Source organism: Macaca mulatta, chromosome X, assembly GCF_049350105.2.
Source record: "Macaca mulatta isolate MMU2019108-1 chromosome X, T2T-MMU8v2.0, whole genome shotgun sequence".
In the NCBI taxonomy this organism is placed as follows: domain Eukaryota; kingdom Metazoa; phylum Chordata; class Mammalia; order Primates; family Cercopithecidae; genus Macaca; species Macaca mulatta.
In genome coordinates this window covers 70,032,678-70,050,992 of record NC_133426.1, presented here as the reverse complement: position 1 = coordinate 70,050,992, position 18,315 = coordinate 70,032,678, and the positions used below count along the sequence as shown (strand labels likewise).

The 18,315-nt window shown below is 41.0% G+C and overlaps 2 protein-coding genes across 13 annotated transcripts in view; both read left to right on the top strand.

Annotated features, from left to right (window-relative positions):
• Positions 1-18,315, top strand: part of ARHGEF9 (Cdc42 guanine nucleotide exchange factor 9) — a 179,421-nt gene that overhangs the window by 138,756 nt on the left and 22,350 nt on the right. For all 11 annotated transcript variants that reach the window (XM_077989670.1, XM_015127575.3, XM_015127569.3 and 8 more), the window contains 2 exons: positions 5,378-5,509; positions 15,761-16,004. In XM_077989670.1, coding sequence (XP_077845796.1) covers positions 5,378-5,509; positions 15,761-16,004 — 376 coding nt within the window. The remainder of the gene's footprint in view (positions 1-5,377; positions 5,510-15,760; positions 16,005-18,315) is intronic.
• LOC144338848 (uncharacterized) overlaps positions 1-18,315 on the top strand; it is a 113,241-nt gene that overhangs the window by 81,645 nt on the left and 13,281 nt on the right. For both annotated transcript variants that reach the window (XM_077989673.1, XM_077989672.1), the window contains 2 exons: positions 5,378-5,509; positions 15,761-16,004. The gene's annotated coding sequence lies outside the window, so the exon portion shown is untranslated. The remainder of the gene's footprint in view (positions 1-5,377; positions 5,510-15,760; positions 16,005-18,315) is intronic.

The window sequence follows — 18,315 nt, the reverse complement described above, 5'->3', positions numbered from 1 at the left end:
TTTGTATGTAGTAAAGAGTCTATATTTAAATAAGACAGTGAGACAACCTTGGGGAGGTCATCCAAATCCCAGTCAGGTGGTGGGTGAGGGCTGGGGAGTCTCCCCAAGAAAGCAGTGAGACATGGATACTCCATGGCTTGATGATTATTAGGATTGGTGGCTCAATTTCAGATTCCCTGGTATAGGTTATTTGTGCATTCCACCTGCCCAAGAAGTTGTCTAGGCAGGGAGAGAGATTCTGCCAGATTGCTGAGGACTGCTGTGAACGGACCATGCAAATCAAGAACAAGACGCCATATTTTGCTGTCTCTGCCACCCCCTTGCCTCCCAGATGTTTGAACAAACAGAGTGGCTGTCTAAAGCATCCACATGATGATTTCAGCTTCATTTGTCAAATGAAAAAGAGGAGTCATAGGGGAAACCTTCAGAGCTTAATCTCCCTTGAAGAGGAATTTGGAGGGTAGCATGCAGGCAATTAGTGTCTGCTCAATAAATCAGAGTGTCTGGCTACAGAGCAGGAAGCCTTGCATTATATCAAGGCCTGACCCTTCTCTTAGCTTATTCCATGAACATTCTTGGTCTCTTTGCCCAACTCTGGTTATTATCCCTGCCCTCTACCATTCTGTAGGGACTATAGTTCCTGAAGTCCCTCTCCTTTTACCCCACCTCCGAAGACTCCTGAAAATCAAATGGATGAATAAAAGTGTCAGTCATCTCTCTACTAATCAATACATTAGAGCAGTATGTGGGAACAGCAGGGAGAATAATCTGTTCCCAGGGACTACAGTTTCTGGGAAATTCCTATTTCTAATTTCTGTGACACTGAGGTTTGGTTGAGCTGTCACTTTGCCACCTTGCACACTCATTTAATCCACTTGAAAACAAGGGAAAGGTAACATATCCTGGATAGCTTCTTTTTAATCTTTTTTTTTTTTCTGGAGATTTGTAGCAGGAACTTAAGATTGTAGCTCATGTTTGGGAGCTTGATTATGTGTGGTTGTGATTTCCTCTTTGTGGCATCCCTCTCCTCCCAGCCTGGTTGTATAATACCCAAAGACCTGTTCCAGTTTACTATTTGATGATTGAATCCAAAGAGTTGGAGGAAACAAGAAAACCCAACATGATGAAGGCAGCAAAAGCATCTACTTAAAAGCTAAAGTGGCTTGATGAGGCATACTCCTGGGACCAGAAGATCAAATGTAGGGCTGGATGGATTTGTTATTCCTCTTCTTTCCTGACAGTAGGCAGCATTGAAAATAAACTAGTTAAAAAGTATGGTATTCCCCTTATCCTTTCCCTGGATCTGCTCAGATTACAGCCCCACATCAACTGGCCTATAATTAGAATGGGGTGAAATCAGGCAGAATGGGGTGAATTAGAATTAGAGGCCTCTTCTCTCAGGCTCTGACCCCAAGGAAGAAAGGTAGATAAGCTGGCAAGAAAGCTTTGGGTAGTTTTTTGTGGCCACTGTTCATTCCACACCTATTGGTTTAGTTGTCAAACAGTATTTATTGAGTACTTAAATATCAAGTACTCTGTGTCGGACCTTATTCTATGTCCTGCACATACATCAGTGAGCACGACAAAGTTTCCACTCTCATTGATTTATATTCCAATAGGGAAAAGAGGCAACAAACATATCATCAGGTAGATGGGCCTCTGAAGAAAAATAAAGTAGGATAGCAGGTTAGGGAGTAATGGGGGTACTAGCTGAGGAAGCAACAGTTAAGAACAGACCTGAAGGAGAGGAAGGAGCAAACCATGTGGCTTTCTTGGGGCATAGAATTCCAGACAGAGGTAAAAACAAACACAAAGACCCTGAAATATGGGAGTGTGTGCTAAAGGAACAACGCGGAAGCCAGTGTGCCCAGAGTAGAGTAAGTGAGCGAGAGAGTGGGAGCAAATGAAGTTAGGGAGGTGACTGGAGGTCGGATCCTGTCTTCATAAGACTGACTTGTTAGTTTGAGTGAGATGGGGGCCACTGGAGGGTTTTTGAGCAAATATGTGAAATTATGAGATTTATGTTTTGAGCATTTCCCCTCATATGCCAGACCCTATGTTGGGCAATGAGGATATTGAGATCAATGAGATGTGGCCTTGAACATCTAGTGGGGTCAAACATATCCCAGCAGAGGAAACAGTGTGGGCAAAATCCTGGAGGAAGGGAACAGATCCAAAGGCCCACAGTTGGGGAGTTTTGGAAGGAGTTGTACTTTTTGGGGCAAGACAAAGAGATGTGTTATATAAGTGGAGCAGAGGAAGCAAGGGTGAGATCTCTAAACAATGAGAGGACTGTCTCCTTTCCATGAACTCATTTGATGCTCTCAAACAGCCATGTGAAGTGGGTCAAATAGGAACTGTTTTAATATTCCCACTCTACAAATGAGGAAACAGATTGTGAGAGTTTAAGCTAGTTTCCAACTCGAGAGTGAGTTGGTAGCAGCATTGGACTCAGAGCCCAGGTCTTTTGAGATTCTCACCTTAGAAATCTTCCATGGCAGCTGGTTGTTCCCTGGGTTGGCGATGGTGGGAGGAGATTGGGTGGGGGCCATCATTCTAATGTGGTTTGGTGGATAAGAGCATAGGTTTTGGAGGGCTTCTGACCTAGCTTCTGCCCTTTTGGGCAGATTACTTCCAATTTCTTTGACCTTGGTTTTGGGGTAATAAGAAAACATCACTTACTGGATTGCTGTATTACTAGGAGACAGGATAGGTATGGAAACTGGGGCACACAGTAATAGTCAAGATAATAAGTATCACTTATGTTGAGCTTATAGTGTGATGTGTACTTTCTAGGCACTTTATATGTTTTAATTTAAATAATCCTCACAGCACCCAAATGAAGTTGGTACTGTTATTATGCCCATTTCAATGATGAAGCAACTGAGTTATAGAAAGACTACGTGTGTTGCTCAAGGTTAGTCTGGTTGGTGAGCACAGAGGAGGAGTATTTTAATTTTTTTTTCTACTTGGTGGAGTTACATGTTGCAAGTAATTAAAATATAATTGAGGCTGGGCACCGTGGCTCATATCTGTAATCCCAGCACTTTGGGAGGCTGAGGTGGGTGGGTCACTTGAGGTCAGGAATTTGAGACCAGCCTGGCCAACATAGCAAAACATCATCTCTACTAAAAATACAAAAATTAGCTGGGCATGGTGGCACACGCACGCCTGTAATGCCAGTTACTTGGGAGGCTGAGACACAAGAATCACTTGAACTCAGGAGGCAGAGTTTGTAGTGAGCCGAGATCATGCCACTACACTCCAGCCTGGGTGACAGAGGGAGACTCTGTCTCCAAAAAACAAACAAAGAAATTCAGAGTTGAGATGCCCCTGACTGGTGGAGTGGATGGACCAGATAATACTGGGTAGCCCTCCTGGTCGTATCATCCACATTTAGTAAATGGTATATTTAAAAGTCATTCTGACCATCTTCTTATGGCATTGGCTCTCTTTTATGGCTTTATTGGACTTCATACATATTCAAAGTGGACTGTAGCACATCTTCCTAGCCTGCATCAGGGCGAGAACCTCTCTCAGCTTCCCATCCCTCCAGCAGGAAATCGCTGGGGAGCAGGTTGGACCACAACCCTGGTGGCTTTCTTTCCCAGTATCAGGCCTCCAGAGGTTCTGTGCTAGTATGTCAGCCCCTCTAGAAGGAGTGTTTACCTAGTTCCTAGGTAATATTGAGGCTAAGTCTTGAGCCTAGAGTTGAAGCAGTATTTCTAAGCCTTTTTTTTTTTTTTTTTTTTCGGGGTAGGGGCGGGTTTCTATTATTAGAAAATAATTCTACTGAGTTCCCCCTTTCCTTCCCATCCTTTAGACTGGGGAAAAAAATGGTATGCTCGAATACACCATTTCTAGATGCCCCACTCTCTGGCCTACTACCCTGCCTGATCTGTGTTTGCCTCTGATTATCTCTGGGAGGTATAAAGGTCTCTATCTCTAACCTTGCCTTGAAGCTTTTGGGTGTAAAGCTGAGATCTTAGCATCAAGGTATCAGCACTAAGACCATGAAGATCATCCTCATACTACGTCTGGAAAAAGTGACACCTAGAGAGAGGAAGGAGTGGGTTCTCCAATGCCTTTTTGGCCTAAAGACAGTATAATGTAGTACAAGGAGTGAGCATACTCTGTGGAACCCCAGAGATTGGAGTTGGGTCATGGACCTGTAGCTAACTAGTTGGGCACCTTTGGCTTATCACTTGATCTTTTTGTACCTCAAACTGTAAAATAGGAGCAAGAATATTTACTTCCCAGGGCTATCGTGAGGCTCAGATAAGATAGATTGAAAATATCTGGCACACTGTCTGATCCATATAGGTGCTCAGGAAATATTAATTCTTCTGTGTCTTGGGACACTGCTCTTTGTCCTTATCTTCACATAGGCCCTGGAACACTCACCCCTGTGCCCACAACTTCGGTGCTGGTTTGCCTTGTGTTTCATGAGTTTTGAGCATACCTACATTCATCTCCTCCATGAAGACATAAGCTCCTTGAGGACAGGGGCCAGGTCTACCTTGACATCTGACACACACCCGCAACATACTTCTGACCTATCAGAGTTGCCATAAAGAAGGGGTAGGACTTGGAAACTCTATAGAATTGAATTAGCTAGGACTCAGGTGTCTTGGTGCCTATTTGTGTCTGACTCTTTGTAGCAAGGAGGAGAAGTAGTTCTAGGCTCTCTGGATAACAGACCAGGGAAGCATGTGGCAGTTAAGTTTCTTATTCAATCAGTAGATTTTGGTGAACTGAGAGGAGAAGGAAAAACAATTATAAGAGGGGAGTGGGTTCTTTTTCTCTCCCTCTGTTACCATCTTCCTTCTTGTCCTCCCATTTCCTTCTACTCATGTGGGAAGCAGTGAGATTAAGGCCTATTCTTTAAGTATTAGAAAGAGCAGAGACCACAGCAGGGATTGAGAGACTGGAACAGAAAAAGAGATTTATAGAGAAGAGAGATGGAGATTTTATATATATATATATGTAATATATATATGATACTATATATACATATCATATATATATACACATATATATATCCTCTCTCTCTCTTTCTCCATACACACACACAAACACACACATATATATGACAGAGAACTTATAGGACCAGAGGGTAACTGGCATAGAAAAGCTGTAGCAGTCCCAGGTGGCGGGGCACATTTGGCCTTGGGGTGAATAAGAAAATGGGTCTTCCTAGCTCACAGAGCTGTAAAGCTTTTTGAGGAGTCCCAGGAGTCCCTCTCTCCCTCTGTCTCTACCAGGGCCTTTCTGGCCTCTTACTGTCCCAGTCTATGCCCAGCCTTGGGTGCCTCCAGGCAGGTGATGGTGCCATCCTTCTGCCTGGCTGCCTCTCATCATCGCATGTCCTTCCCAGGGCGAGGACATCCTAGACAGGAGCTCGGAGCTGATCTACACTGGGGAGATGGCCTGGATCTACCAGCCCTACGGCCGCAACCAGCAGCGGGTCTTCTTCCTGTTTGACCACCAGATGGTCCTCTGCAAGAAGGTAACCCTGCCCCCTTCTTCCCTGAGGGAGATGGGTACCTAATGGGGTACCGGACCCTCCTCTTCATCATCCCCAGGCTCCCAATAAAGTGGGCAAATACTGATGGGGGGAAAACAGACAGGAGATTTGCAGCAGTTCTGTATCAGGAGCACTAATGTGGCATAAATGTCACAGGCAGGGTTGGCTTGTGGGCAGTGAAAAACTCTGAAGTTGGTACATTTCGTCTTGGTATTTTTCTTACCCTTTGCCCTAATGACCCTGGGGTGCTCCTTCTCACTTTCTTCTACCCAGAGCTGCTGGTCTGCACCATTTGTTAAAAATATTGAAATATGTCTATCTTAGTTGGTAAATAGTAGTTTCCCTGAGCACTTTCCCTCATTTCCACTCTAATGGCTCTGGCCATGTGGCCCCTCCCTGCCCTGGGAAACAACAAGGAGCCTCCTACTGTTGCCCTGACAGGTAGGTACCTTTGTAATATAGGAAGTTTTTCCATGCCTCTACCTATTTCCTATACAAGGTGCACTGGTTCCCCACAACCCCCAACTGTGCTCTTCTCCACTCTTCCTTCTTTGTAATCCATTTGAGGAGAGGTCTTACTCTTGACACTGACTCCTGGATAACTGTGAATGTTGGTTTCTTGGACTCTTCTCCTTGGTGAGGCTGGGAAGGGTGGCGTATGTTCTAAGCATCACTCCTCCTTATGGGATACTTTTCCCCCTACTTCCTCACTCATAGCAGAGTTCAGACCAGTTTTGGCTCCAGGGACTGATTGGGAAGAATTGGGGACCAGGGAAAGTAAAAATGGAGGAAGAAACCAGAATGCTTAGAGTGACGTTACAGATTCACCATCCTACCCTTGGCTCTTTTGCCATCATCCAGTCCCTTTGTCCTCTCCTTCACCCAGTAGTGAATGCCTCTGAAGAGGAGTGCTGAGTCACAGAATACCAGGGTAAATAGTGTTATATTTTTCTGGGCTGGAACATGAACCACACAGTTGTTTTAAGCCCCCTGTCCTCCGTGTGTGTATGTGTGTGGCATATCTTGTATTGAATCTTTATCCATTTGCTTTGACAGTGGATTGAGGGGAAAAAAACTGAGCTTAGGTTCAGACTGTCTCAGTGTTTGGTGATAAGCTCTGAATGTCCACTCTGGAACCAATAGCCAGTCAGTTAATGGGGATAATAACTTACCTTAGTATGGAGCTGACCCTCAAACAGAGAACTTTTATGAATCTGAAACTCGGCCAAACACTAATGCTTCTTTTTAGCTTTCCCAACTCTTCTCAGGACTTTCATAAAATCAGGAGCTAGGATTTTTGAGGGTTAATTTAGGCGGCCATGGAAATTCTCAGCATATCAGCCATGTCACTAACAGTAATGTGCCTATTCTTCCCACTAAAGTGTTTACACTTAGAACAAGTAGGCATAGAGACAGTAAACAAATAGGAACCTGGCTTATTTTATAGTTCTGTACCCCCCAGGCCCTATTAATTTTGGCATCTGTTAGCCAAGGCTGGGATTACTTTAACTAAAGTGTGAAACTAGGCTCTAGAAAGCAGTGGCTATAAGAGATAGACCAGGATCCAGAACATAAAACAATGAGTCAGAAGTCAAAAACAAAGGGGAAGAAACAAGATAAACAATGGGCTTAACTTAGAACCCAAGGGGCAATGGAAGACCAAGATGGAGTAATGAGCCAAGTCTAAGCCACATATTGTGAGAGCCAATGATTAGGAAGAAACTAGAAGTCAAGACGGCTGGGGATTCAAACCAGCCAAGCTGACAGGGTAGGGGAAGCATATAACAGGGATGGTGAAAACAAGAGAAACCTCAAAGCAATCATAGCTTCCCACAGAAGGCAGCTTTCTTGTTTTTACAAGAACCATAGGCTTTCTTCCCAAGACACAGCCAGCCTAGAGTCTGGGGTATAAAGGCTACTAACTCCATATACCTGGGTGTTCTTGACACCAGAACATGAGCAATTATAGCCTAATTGTTCAAAGGCCGTTAAAACTACCTGATGTTTGTTTTGAAGATTTCCATTTGTTATCTACAATAAACCTTTCCATTCAGCAAGTAGGGATAAACTTTTGAAAAAATGATCATGGGGCCAAAAGAAAGTATGCAAAGAGACAAGGTATTTTGTCTGCTGGGTTGTTTAGGGACCTTTGTCATTACTACAAAAGACTCTTTTCTTGAGATAGAGCTGGGAGGAATGAACTAGGCTTTCTGGAGGTGAAAATTCCTTTGACAAAGAGAATCCATGGAGGAAAGGAAGGGAATGTCTGGATTGGGCCAAGGTGAGTGAGACTGTCACTTCACTCACCTCAAGCACACAATTTAAATGGATATCTGAAAGTTCAGTAATCCTTTTTACTGGGAAGAAAGGAGGTGAGGATGCTAAATAATGAAATATGGCCACATTAAGCTTTCTGATGATCTCATATTTAAAAAGGAGGAAACAAAGACCCCTAGCAAGTGGCTAAATAATATATAATATTTTATATATAATATTTAACAGGGGTGACAAAATAGTTTCATGAATCCTAGAATGAGTCAAAATTAGTTTTTAAAAATGCTTAATTTTAATTACTTTTAAAGCTATGTTCAAATGAAGAAGAAAAAAGAAGTGATAGTCTGACAACCTCCTATTTGAGGCAGATGGTTTACTGATAACAGAGGAATATAAATTCCTTCTCTATCAAGGAAAAGAAGGCATAAACTTGATTCAAAGGGAATTGAAGCCCAAAGGATCTGAGGTTGTAAGAGAGTACTTTACTGTTCTGAATTCTTTCATTCTGTAGATATTGAGCCCCTCTTCTATGCCAACCAGCTCTACTTTCATAGGGATTCTAGTCTAACAGAAGTTAAATATGATGTTATTTTAAAAATATACATCCCAGGGCACTGAAATAATTTGAAGATGTCCCAAGTGGAATTGCTGTAGGTCATCTTGACAGAATTATGGGTTCTAGGAGATCTGTGAGAAGACTATAGATAGGAGAATGTACCAGTTTTCAAAGCAAAAATTGTATGTTCTAGAAAGTAGAGATCAACCATAAAATATTAGTGAACTAGCATTTATTGAGTGCTTCTATGATTCTGTTCTAAGAACTTTACACTTATTAACTCAATTTAATCCTCACAACAAACCTATGAGGTAGGTACTATTATTATTTCCATGTTAAGGATATGTAAAGTGAGACCTAGATAAGTTATATGATTTTCCCAAGGTGAAATAGCTAATGAGTGATAGAGCCAGGAATTAAATCCAGATAAGCTGGCTCCAGATTCCACATTGGTAATATTTATGTCAATATTACCATTGAGCTTGTCAAAATTCTGTACTTGATTATTAAACAGCCTGTGAACATTTAGAAAGAGATACAGTGGCCACAGGGGTCATCATTGGCTTTCTAAGAACGAGTCATATCCCATAAAACTCAGTTTCTGTTTTGCCAGTAACTTAATTAGTTGATAGGAGGATTGCACAGGACAGAGAGTATCCTCCTGCATTTCAGATTTTCCCATGGTTTCCTTGCAGACAGAAGTCATATAAAGTGATAGAAAAAGCATAAAGTTTGTAGTCAGACAATTCTGGGCTCAAATCCTGGTTTCAATACTTGATAACTATGTGATTTCAAGCAAGTGACTTTTTGCTTCTTGTACTTCCATTATATCAATTGTAAACGGTGATGATAACTATTCTACAGGATTGTCATGAAGATTAAATGGAATCAATACATATAAAATGCCTGATAGAGTGCCTAGTACTCATTAATCTCATCTTACCCAACCTCCAACAAAGAAATAGCCTTATAAAGTAGTGAGGTCCTCATCACGAGATGTACCCAAATATGGGCTACATTATTATGTGCCAAAGATAGTATAGTAAACATTGAAACACTGATATCTTTCCATGATCATGTGGCCTCACCACCAAGTTCTCATCCAACTCTTAAGATTCCCTTAATTCCCAGTCACTTATGCCTGTTTTGTACATTGGGAATTGGGATTGACTAATCCACTCAGAGCAGCTTAAACAACTTATGCAGCTTGTAGCTTGTTTCAGAGAGAGAGAGAGAGAGAGAGAGAGAGAGAGAGAGAGAGAAAGAAGGAGAGAAAGAGAGCAAGAGAGCACGTGGGCGTATGTGAAGGTACCTTTAAAATGGCAATTATAGTATGTGGGAAAGTCACCAGTGACTTCTAATTATGTGACCCCTTCTTTAATTTTTGCTGTCACCACTCTTTTAACTTTTCTTTCAAAAAATCCAAATAAGACTCTGTTCTCTTTTTTCGTATTATCTATACTGTCTGTCTCTGCTCCTCTGTTTCATTACTTTTTTATTTTAGTTTTTGATGTGTTTTATTATTTTCTTCCTGATATAATTATTTGGGAAATTATTTTGATGCTTTGGGGAGATTTTCTCCTCTTTGAGTATTTACTGTTGAAAGGAGCAGATCCCCTTTTCCTGCACCCTCTGTCCTATCGTGCCAGTCTGGACATGTGCTGTTGTCCCATGTGTCATAACTGCTCTTTATTTCATTGCTTTCACCATATTCAAGGGAATCAGAACTAAGCAGCATGTAATGATGTTGGGCAGAAGACTTCTGTTCAGGGAAGTTTCTGCATTTGGACAATTTTGTCTTGCACTGAAGGGTCAGACTTGAAGGATGAGCTATTTGGGACAGCTTATAAATTCAATAATAGCAATAGAGATGGGGCTGGAGCAGAAAGAAGAAGGGGATTTGAAACCAGAACTCCTGGGTACTTATCTTTACTCTGTCTCTTACTAACTTTTCTAACCATGGGCCAGTTCTTTAACTTTGTCCTTATCGTCCTCAATGTCAAATCAGGCTGATGATAGAAGTCATCTCAAGAGGCTTTGGGAGAGAACCACCTGAGGTAGTGGGGAGCAGTGGAGTATAGGGTTAAGAGCATGGATGCTAGGGCCAGACTAGAGGGCAATCTCCTTTCTCCCGTGAGCTATATGACCTTGGACAAACTTTCTGTGCTTATAATTATGCCCTTGTTTGCAAAATGGGAATGACAGTTTATCTACAAGGAAGGGAGGTTGTGAGGGTTAAATGAGACAATGCAGGTGTAGTGCCTGGCACATAGTAAGTACTTAGTGAATGTTAGCTATTAATACTATTACTATATATGCAGTGTTACTAATAATTCGTTCAGTACTTTTTTATTTAGAGGCAATATAGCACATTGTAAACAAAAGCAGAGATTTTACAGCTGGACAGCCTGAACCCAAAGCCAAGCTCTGCCATGTAGTATCTTTTATTCCTGGAAAATTTTCAGTTTTTTCTTCCAATTTTTATTTTAGCTTTAGGGGGTGCTGCATATTCAAATTTGTTACGTGGGTAAATTGCATCTTGCTGGGTTTTGGTTCACAAATGATTTCATCATGCAGGTAATGAACATAGTACCGATAGGCGGTTTTTTATTCCCACCCTCCTCCCACCTTCCACCATCAAGTAAGCCCCAGTGTCTGTTGTTTCCTTCTTTGTGTCCCTGTGTACTCAATATTTAGCTCCCTCTTGTAAGTGAGAACATGTGGTATTTGGTTTTCTGTTCCTGTGTTAATTTGCTTAGGATAATGGCCTCCAGTTCCATCCATGTTGTTGCAAAAGGCATGATTTCATTTATTTTGATGGCTTTGTGGTATTTCATGGTGTACATGTACCACATTTTCTTTATCCAGTCTATCATTGATCATCATCTAGGCTGACTCCATGTATTTGTTACTGTGAAACGTGCTGCAATGAACATACGCATGCATGTGTCTTTGTGGTAGAATGATTTATATTCCTTTGGGTACATACCCAGTAATGGGATTGCTAGGGCAAAAGGTAGTTCTTTTTTAAGTTATTTGAGAAATATCCAAACTGCTTTCTATCATGGCTGAACTAACGTACATTCCCATCAGCAGTGTATAAGCATTCTATTCCTGAGAAAGCTTTTTAGCTTCTCTATGTCTATAGTTCCTCATCAGATGGGGTTATAACAGTACCTACATTGGAGGATTATTTAAGTTAATAAATGCAGAGCATTTAGGACAGTACCTGGTACATAATATGTGCTATTTAAGGGGTCACTGTTGCTGTTATTGTTGTTGTTATTTTGTTGTAATTAAGCATGCATTCTAGGATGCTGGAATATAGTAGTGAGAGAAATTAATCCAGTCCAAGCCCCATGTACCTTCCCCAGGATCTGGAGAGAAAAGGCTAGAGAAGAGTAACTAGTGTCCCCTCTATAAAGGGGCAGGGAGGACCTTATTTACAAACAAATGAAGCAGGCTACAATCCTGAACAGTTACATTCCCCAGATTGCAGCATCTGTCATTTGTAGAGAATATCCTGCAACGTCTTACTAAACCCCAGGCATACCCAGTGAGGCCAAATTGAAATAGCTTCCAGCTGTTCAGTTATGTAGCATCAGGGACAGAGTAGACTTCTTGCTGGAGCCACAGACTAGGACCACAGCCTGAGTGTCTGTCTGCAGATTGCCAGGATCCTCCTGGGGAGGAACTAGCTCCCTTAATGTCTCCCAATTCAGACGAGCACAAGGAAAAAGGAGGAAGGCTGGCATTTTATTGGAAATGATAAACTTCATTAGGCAGGAAAGTTGTGATGATCCAAATAGCATCTGTTTTGAGCACCTGCTCACCATGTCCCTGGGAAGGCACTCAGACTACCATTAACAAGTGGCATGTAGGCAGCCTGGTTCCAATAGGACCACAGGCAACCAGGGTTCAGGAGGACTTTGTCCCCTTGCCATGTGCAGAGGACAACCAGAGGAAACTCCGGGGCTTTGTCAGCTGCTCTTCTCTGGACAAACCCTGAGTGAAGCAAGACCAAAGAAGATAGAGTGCTGGGCACAGCCTTAATGGGCAGGCAAACTAAAAGCTGTGAGCAGCATGGTGGCTAAGTGTCAAGTGTGTAGTATGTCAGGGCCTTCATAATTGGTGTTAGAATTTGGAGAAGGGGAGCCACATCAGCTTGAGCAGTCAGGGAGTTTCTTTGAGGAAGAAGAATGTGTAAGTTTGACCTCGAAGGCTAAGATTAGAATAGGAAGCCTGGTTGGGCCAGAGAGCAGATATTAGTGTGACCCCAAATATATATCTGTTGTTTGGTGACAAATACCATTTGGCAAATACCACCCTGTCCTGAAAGGATGTATAGAATTTCCAGGGACAGTGGGGCAGCTATGTAAATTGAAAAAATATTCAGAGTTACCCTTGCTTTGACTTATTTTTACTCACAATATTTAAATTATTTGGAAAGTCTGAATGAGCTAAAGGAGGTAGTGAGATGTTTTTTTCTTTTAAGTTTATTAAAAGAGGGTTTTAGGGACTATGAAACACTGGCCCAGGAGCAAGAAAGCTCAAGGCTGTATTTGGTGGACAAGTCTGGCCTCATGTCCTGGAAATGACATGTTTATATTAGAGCTTTGTAGCTATTTTACAGAGTAAGGAAAACTGTCTTCATTTCTTAGTTGTGGAAATTGGGGCTCAGAGAGGTTAACTGGCTTGTCTGTAACCATAGAGCTGATAGGTTAAGCAGCAAGGCATCAAACTCAGGGTTTCAGACTCTACATCATGCTCTTTCTTTTGTTCCATGCTGCTTACTGCTTATAGTCTTAGCTACTCTTTATGATTGGAATTCCTGAACTGGTAGGTCATTCTTAATTATTCCTATCACATCTCTACATTTGGCTTATGACTAATCTAGTGCCTGAAAACTCACATTTAACCCTCTAGGGGACCAGGGAGAACAGGCAAAGGAATAATTTTAGTGACACATCTTTCTAGCCATGTTTCCCCACCACAGAAGCAGAAATTCTCTTTAGCTTCTTGTCATCCTTAAATATCTAAAGAAACAATAGGAGGTTCAATTGATGCTTTTAATGTAGCTCCAAGATCATGCATATTCTTTCTATTTTTGGGAAATAGCAAAGGTGTTGAAAGCTCTCAATGACTATGACACACCAACTCGGAATGGGGGCGGAGTGGAAGGAGGCTGCGAACTGAAGTTAGCAACAAGGAAGTTGAGGCTGCCTGTTTTAGGCAGTGTGGTCCAGTGAGAATGTGTGGTTCAGATCTGGCTTTCCAGGTTTGTATGTATTGTATTATGTATGGTAAGGCACAATTCAAACCTTTCTGAGATCAAGATAAATTAAATTCATACATTCTCCCTAGCTTGTCCTGGTTTTGTACTTAGATTAGCCTGATAGGGCCCACTTTTTATACACGTGTCTCAAAAAGTGTTCCTGAGAATTGTGGAAGTCAGTGTATGGGAACCACTCTATCCTTTTGGCCAGGATTGAGCTTGTGCACACTGAACATGGTAAAAGGAACCCAGGTTCTGAAATAGGCTTGGGACAACATTGGCCCTCTCTGTATAGCTGAACTCTTCCTCTCCTGTGAACTTGATCCTGGGGACAACCAATAGATCAGAATCCATCTATATTCTTTTCTTATTTATATGAAGTCATTATGGGAGGAAAAAAAGCAACATGATTGTTATTTTTTCAAAAGCAATTCAATGACATCTGTATTTTCCAGCCTGGGCCTTTGAGGTTGACAGAGCTATGCTGGGAATCCTGCAAGGTAGCCTTTCCCAGCCCAACTGAAAATCTCAGTGTACTGCACAGTGTGAAGAGTTAGGATTGGGAATGTGAGTGGCCAAAAGAAGGTCCTTCATAGGGAGCACACAGCTGAGAAGTGAGTCAAGTAAGGCAATTCAGTAGAATGGGAATGGTTTAATTGAACTGTAAAATGCTAATAAAAATTAATGAGCATTTCTGACTGTCCAGCTGACTGAAAGAGCAGATAAAGCAGAGAGGAGGGAGAGCTGGCCTGAAGACATCTGTCAGGACAGGGCTTATAGGGGCCTTCCTCAGCCTGACTCAGCCATACCACATCTCCCAGCAGGGGATGTGTTATCAGAGGAGGCTGAGGGCAGCGCCAAGAAGAGGAGGGGCTGAAAGACCACTTCAAGATATTTATAAGATCTGACATTCCATACGTCTATATGTCATTTCATCCGTCCCTCTGTTTTCTTTTTTAACTTATTAAATATTTCACATTCAAAAAGATATAAAAATAATATAATGAGTATCCACATGCTTACTATCCACCTTAAGAAATAATTAATTACAAATAGTTTTCCTTCCCACCCTCTCTTCTGCTTCTTTTTCTTCTCCTTCCTCTCTTGCCCCTCCCCATTTTCTGCTCTGTACTGTCTGGAATTTGGCATATATCATTGTCACATATTTCTTTATAATTTTCTACATACTATGTGTCTTTAAACATTATGTGGCATTGTATTGTATGTTTTTCAAGGGAACAGATATAGATGAGGTAAAACTATATAGAAAGGAAACCATGGAAATGATGAACATAGGATTTAGGATGGAGGATGCCTTGTATTAGTGGCAGATTCACCAGTGCTTTATATTATTAAAATAAGTAAGTAAATGAATAGAGAAATAAAAATGCCATGCATGAACCAATTATGAGTGTTTCATGGACTAGAGTTAGGATTAATACAATTTTGTATAAATGAGAGCAAAACAGCAATAACAAATAGGCAACATACTGTTTGTGTCCATCCACAACTTCTGTTTTTCTCCATAAGATTTGTGACATTCATCTGTGTTGATATGTGAACTTCTTTATTTACTTTTACCTCCATTTCTCTTGTCAGACTGGGTCTTTTCTAAAAATCCGCAGAGTGCTAAGTGTTAGACCCTCCCTAGGTAATCCTTTGCCAACAGTCTGTGGCCTCCTAGGTACTCATACCACTCAGTCCTCCTCTGGTGTTCAGGTCTCACTGGCCTGCACAGATATTTGAACACACTCTAGGCAACCAGCCAGCTCATTTCATACCTCTAGTGGGCTTGCTGATGTTTTAGAAAAGAAGACGCCCTTGCTAGCTGTGTTTGTGTGACTTACTGTTTCCTACTTCCTATCAGCAGACTTGCACACACGTCCAGGGATTGATTCTGGTGTCTGAAATGATCTTTCAAGGTGAGACAGAGGCTTTTTCTTTGGGCATCTAGTTAACCAACCTGTCAATGTCAGACTGCTAATATAACCTGGCCAAATTTAGAACAAACCAACCCCCATTGCTACTTCAAAATGGTGACAGTGTTAGCATTCTGCTGTGCCCATGTGCCAACTCTTCTAGTACTCACCCTGCACATACCTTCAAGAAACCTCTCCTTCCCATCTAGGACCTAATCCGGAGAGACATCCTATACTACAAAGGCCGCATTGACATGGATAAATATGAGGTAGTTGACATTGAGGATGGCAGAGATGATGACTTTAATGTCAGCATGAAGAATGCCTTCAAGCTTCACAACAAGGAGACTGAGGAGATACATCTGTTCTTTGCCAAGAAGCTGGAGGAAAAAATACGCTGGCTCAGGGCTTTCAGAGAAGAGAGGAAAATGGTACAGGAAGATGAAAAAATCGGTAAGTGACCTGAGAGTAGAAAGAAGAATATGGCTATGAAGAACATAGGAGGTTTGAATTGGTTTCCATTTTCCTGGAGTCAGAGGGAAGATTTCTGTTGCAGAGTGACTTAAGCTACTTTGGTGGTTCCTTATTATTAGGTTGTTTTTGGTAAGTACCAATAGCTTCCATTAGTCAGTGGTAGGTTGAACTATAGGTTGTCCTCCCCTACTAGCTAAGAATATCACACTGAAAGCTGGCCTCAGGCCTCAGGCTTGATTGTCCCAAACATACATTTATTAGCAAATAAACAAAAATCAGTTACACTACCTGTTCTGTAATCTTCATAAAGTCTCAGCTCTCTGTCATTAGGTGCATAGTTTGTACTCCTGATTAGGATACTTCAGATGTTAACTAAATCCCCCTAGACTATAGATTAAAATAATATGCACATACACATCACACTTTCTGTGTGGAAGTATTTAAAGTAAACTATAGAAAATATAACAGGACCTAAAACCATGACCATTTTCATGATTTCGAATACACTGAAACATACTTTTTTTGCCTTTTTGTTTCTCTTTTCCAGAGGGGATATAGATAGTAGAGATATTTTTCATGCTGCTTCCCAACTGTGGGATTTAGATGCCATTGGTTATAGCTTTGTGACTTATAAAGTACTGTCTGGTCTCTTGCTCATGGTCCTGGCTTTCTGTCATTAAAAATACCAAGCAACCAGACTTGTTAATTCCCTGAGAAGACATACAGTTTCTGTCTTTGCCCCATTGCTTATGGGAATGAAATTGTACTTTAAAATGCCTGTATGCTCAAGTTTGTGGAAATCGTCTCTAGAAAAATGGGCTTACTCATTGAATCCTGGTACAAAAGGGTTCTCTTATCCTTCCATGTTGGTGATTGAAATTGTCCAGAGGTAAGAAAGGATGGTCAGAAAGACAAATCTAACTCCAGTCTTCTCCTCAGAACTTGCGTAGAGTGCACATTAATAACTCACTTTGAGTCTCATTGGAATCAGATTGCTTTTAGTATGTGGACACTGCATTGGGACATGATTTGGAGTGGTATATAAATGTTGCTGGCTACTTCTCTCAATGGCAAGCAGCAGCAGCCACTGACCCTGCCTAGGCTGTTAGAGTTATTAAAGGAATGGTCTTAGTATTCAGACCCTGAATCAATTAGAAGGTCCCTGCCATTCCCATTGGCTCTAACACAATGTCTCCCACACAATGCCCTAATAAACCTGTGACTTTAACTATCTGCTTCTAATAGAAAAGCTTCTAGAAATTACTTTCTGAACAGGCATATGTTCATCTTTAAAAATATTGAGGGTTTTTTTTTGGTTTGATAATAGTAAATCACTTCCATTGTAGGAAATTTGGAGAAAAAGCAACAGAAAAATATAAGAAAAAAGTAAAAATCACACATCAACATACTCAGTAATAACTTTCATAAACATTTTGATATATATTTCCAGCCTTTTTAATGTGTCTAATTAGAAAAACCAAGGTGACTGAATCTTTTTTTCTTTCTCTCCCCATACCTGCCTCTCTATGGTGGATAGATATAATTTTGTATCCTCATTTTCACTCATCATTATTAGCATTTCTATCAAATCATTTCATATTTTTAATCATTATTTTATGAGGGTCATATAGTTTTATCATAGCTTTTTTAAATTTTTACTTTTTAATTATAAAATTAATGCATGACCATTATAACCATTTAAACAAATATGGACATACATAAAGAAAATTTAGCATTCTTTTCCCTTCTGTCACTTCCATACTGAATGAAATAACCAGTGTTAACAGTTCAGTATTCCCCTTTCCATACTTTTCTCATGCCCATATAAACATATACAAATATAATACTTTTATATAAAAATTATATATATTACCTTGTAAGTTGCTTTTTTAGCTTAATTTATCATAGGTAACTCCCCAGATAAATAATATAGAATCTAACTATAACCCCTTGTATCAGTTAGGGTTCAACCAAAGAGGCATAACCCATAGGAGATCTATCATACCACTGCTGAAAATTTTATTACAAGGAATTGACTTATGCGATTGTGAATGTTGGCTAAGTGGCTCAGAATTCCATAGAGCAGGCAGTCAGAAATGGAGGATCACAGGCAGGCTCAAACCCATGGACATAGGCCAAAGCTGTCATCTACAGGCAGTCAGGAAGAGAAGATCATGAGAAGGATGAAATGGCACAGACATGGGCTAAAGCTGTGGTGCACAGGTAGAATTTCTGCCCTTTCTGTGGGAGACCTAAGCTCTACTTTTAAGGTCTTGCAACAGATTCAGTC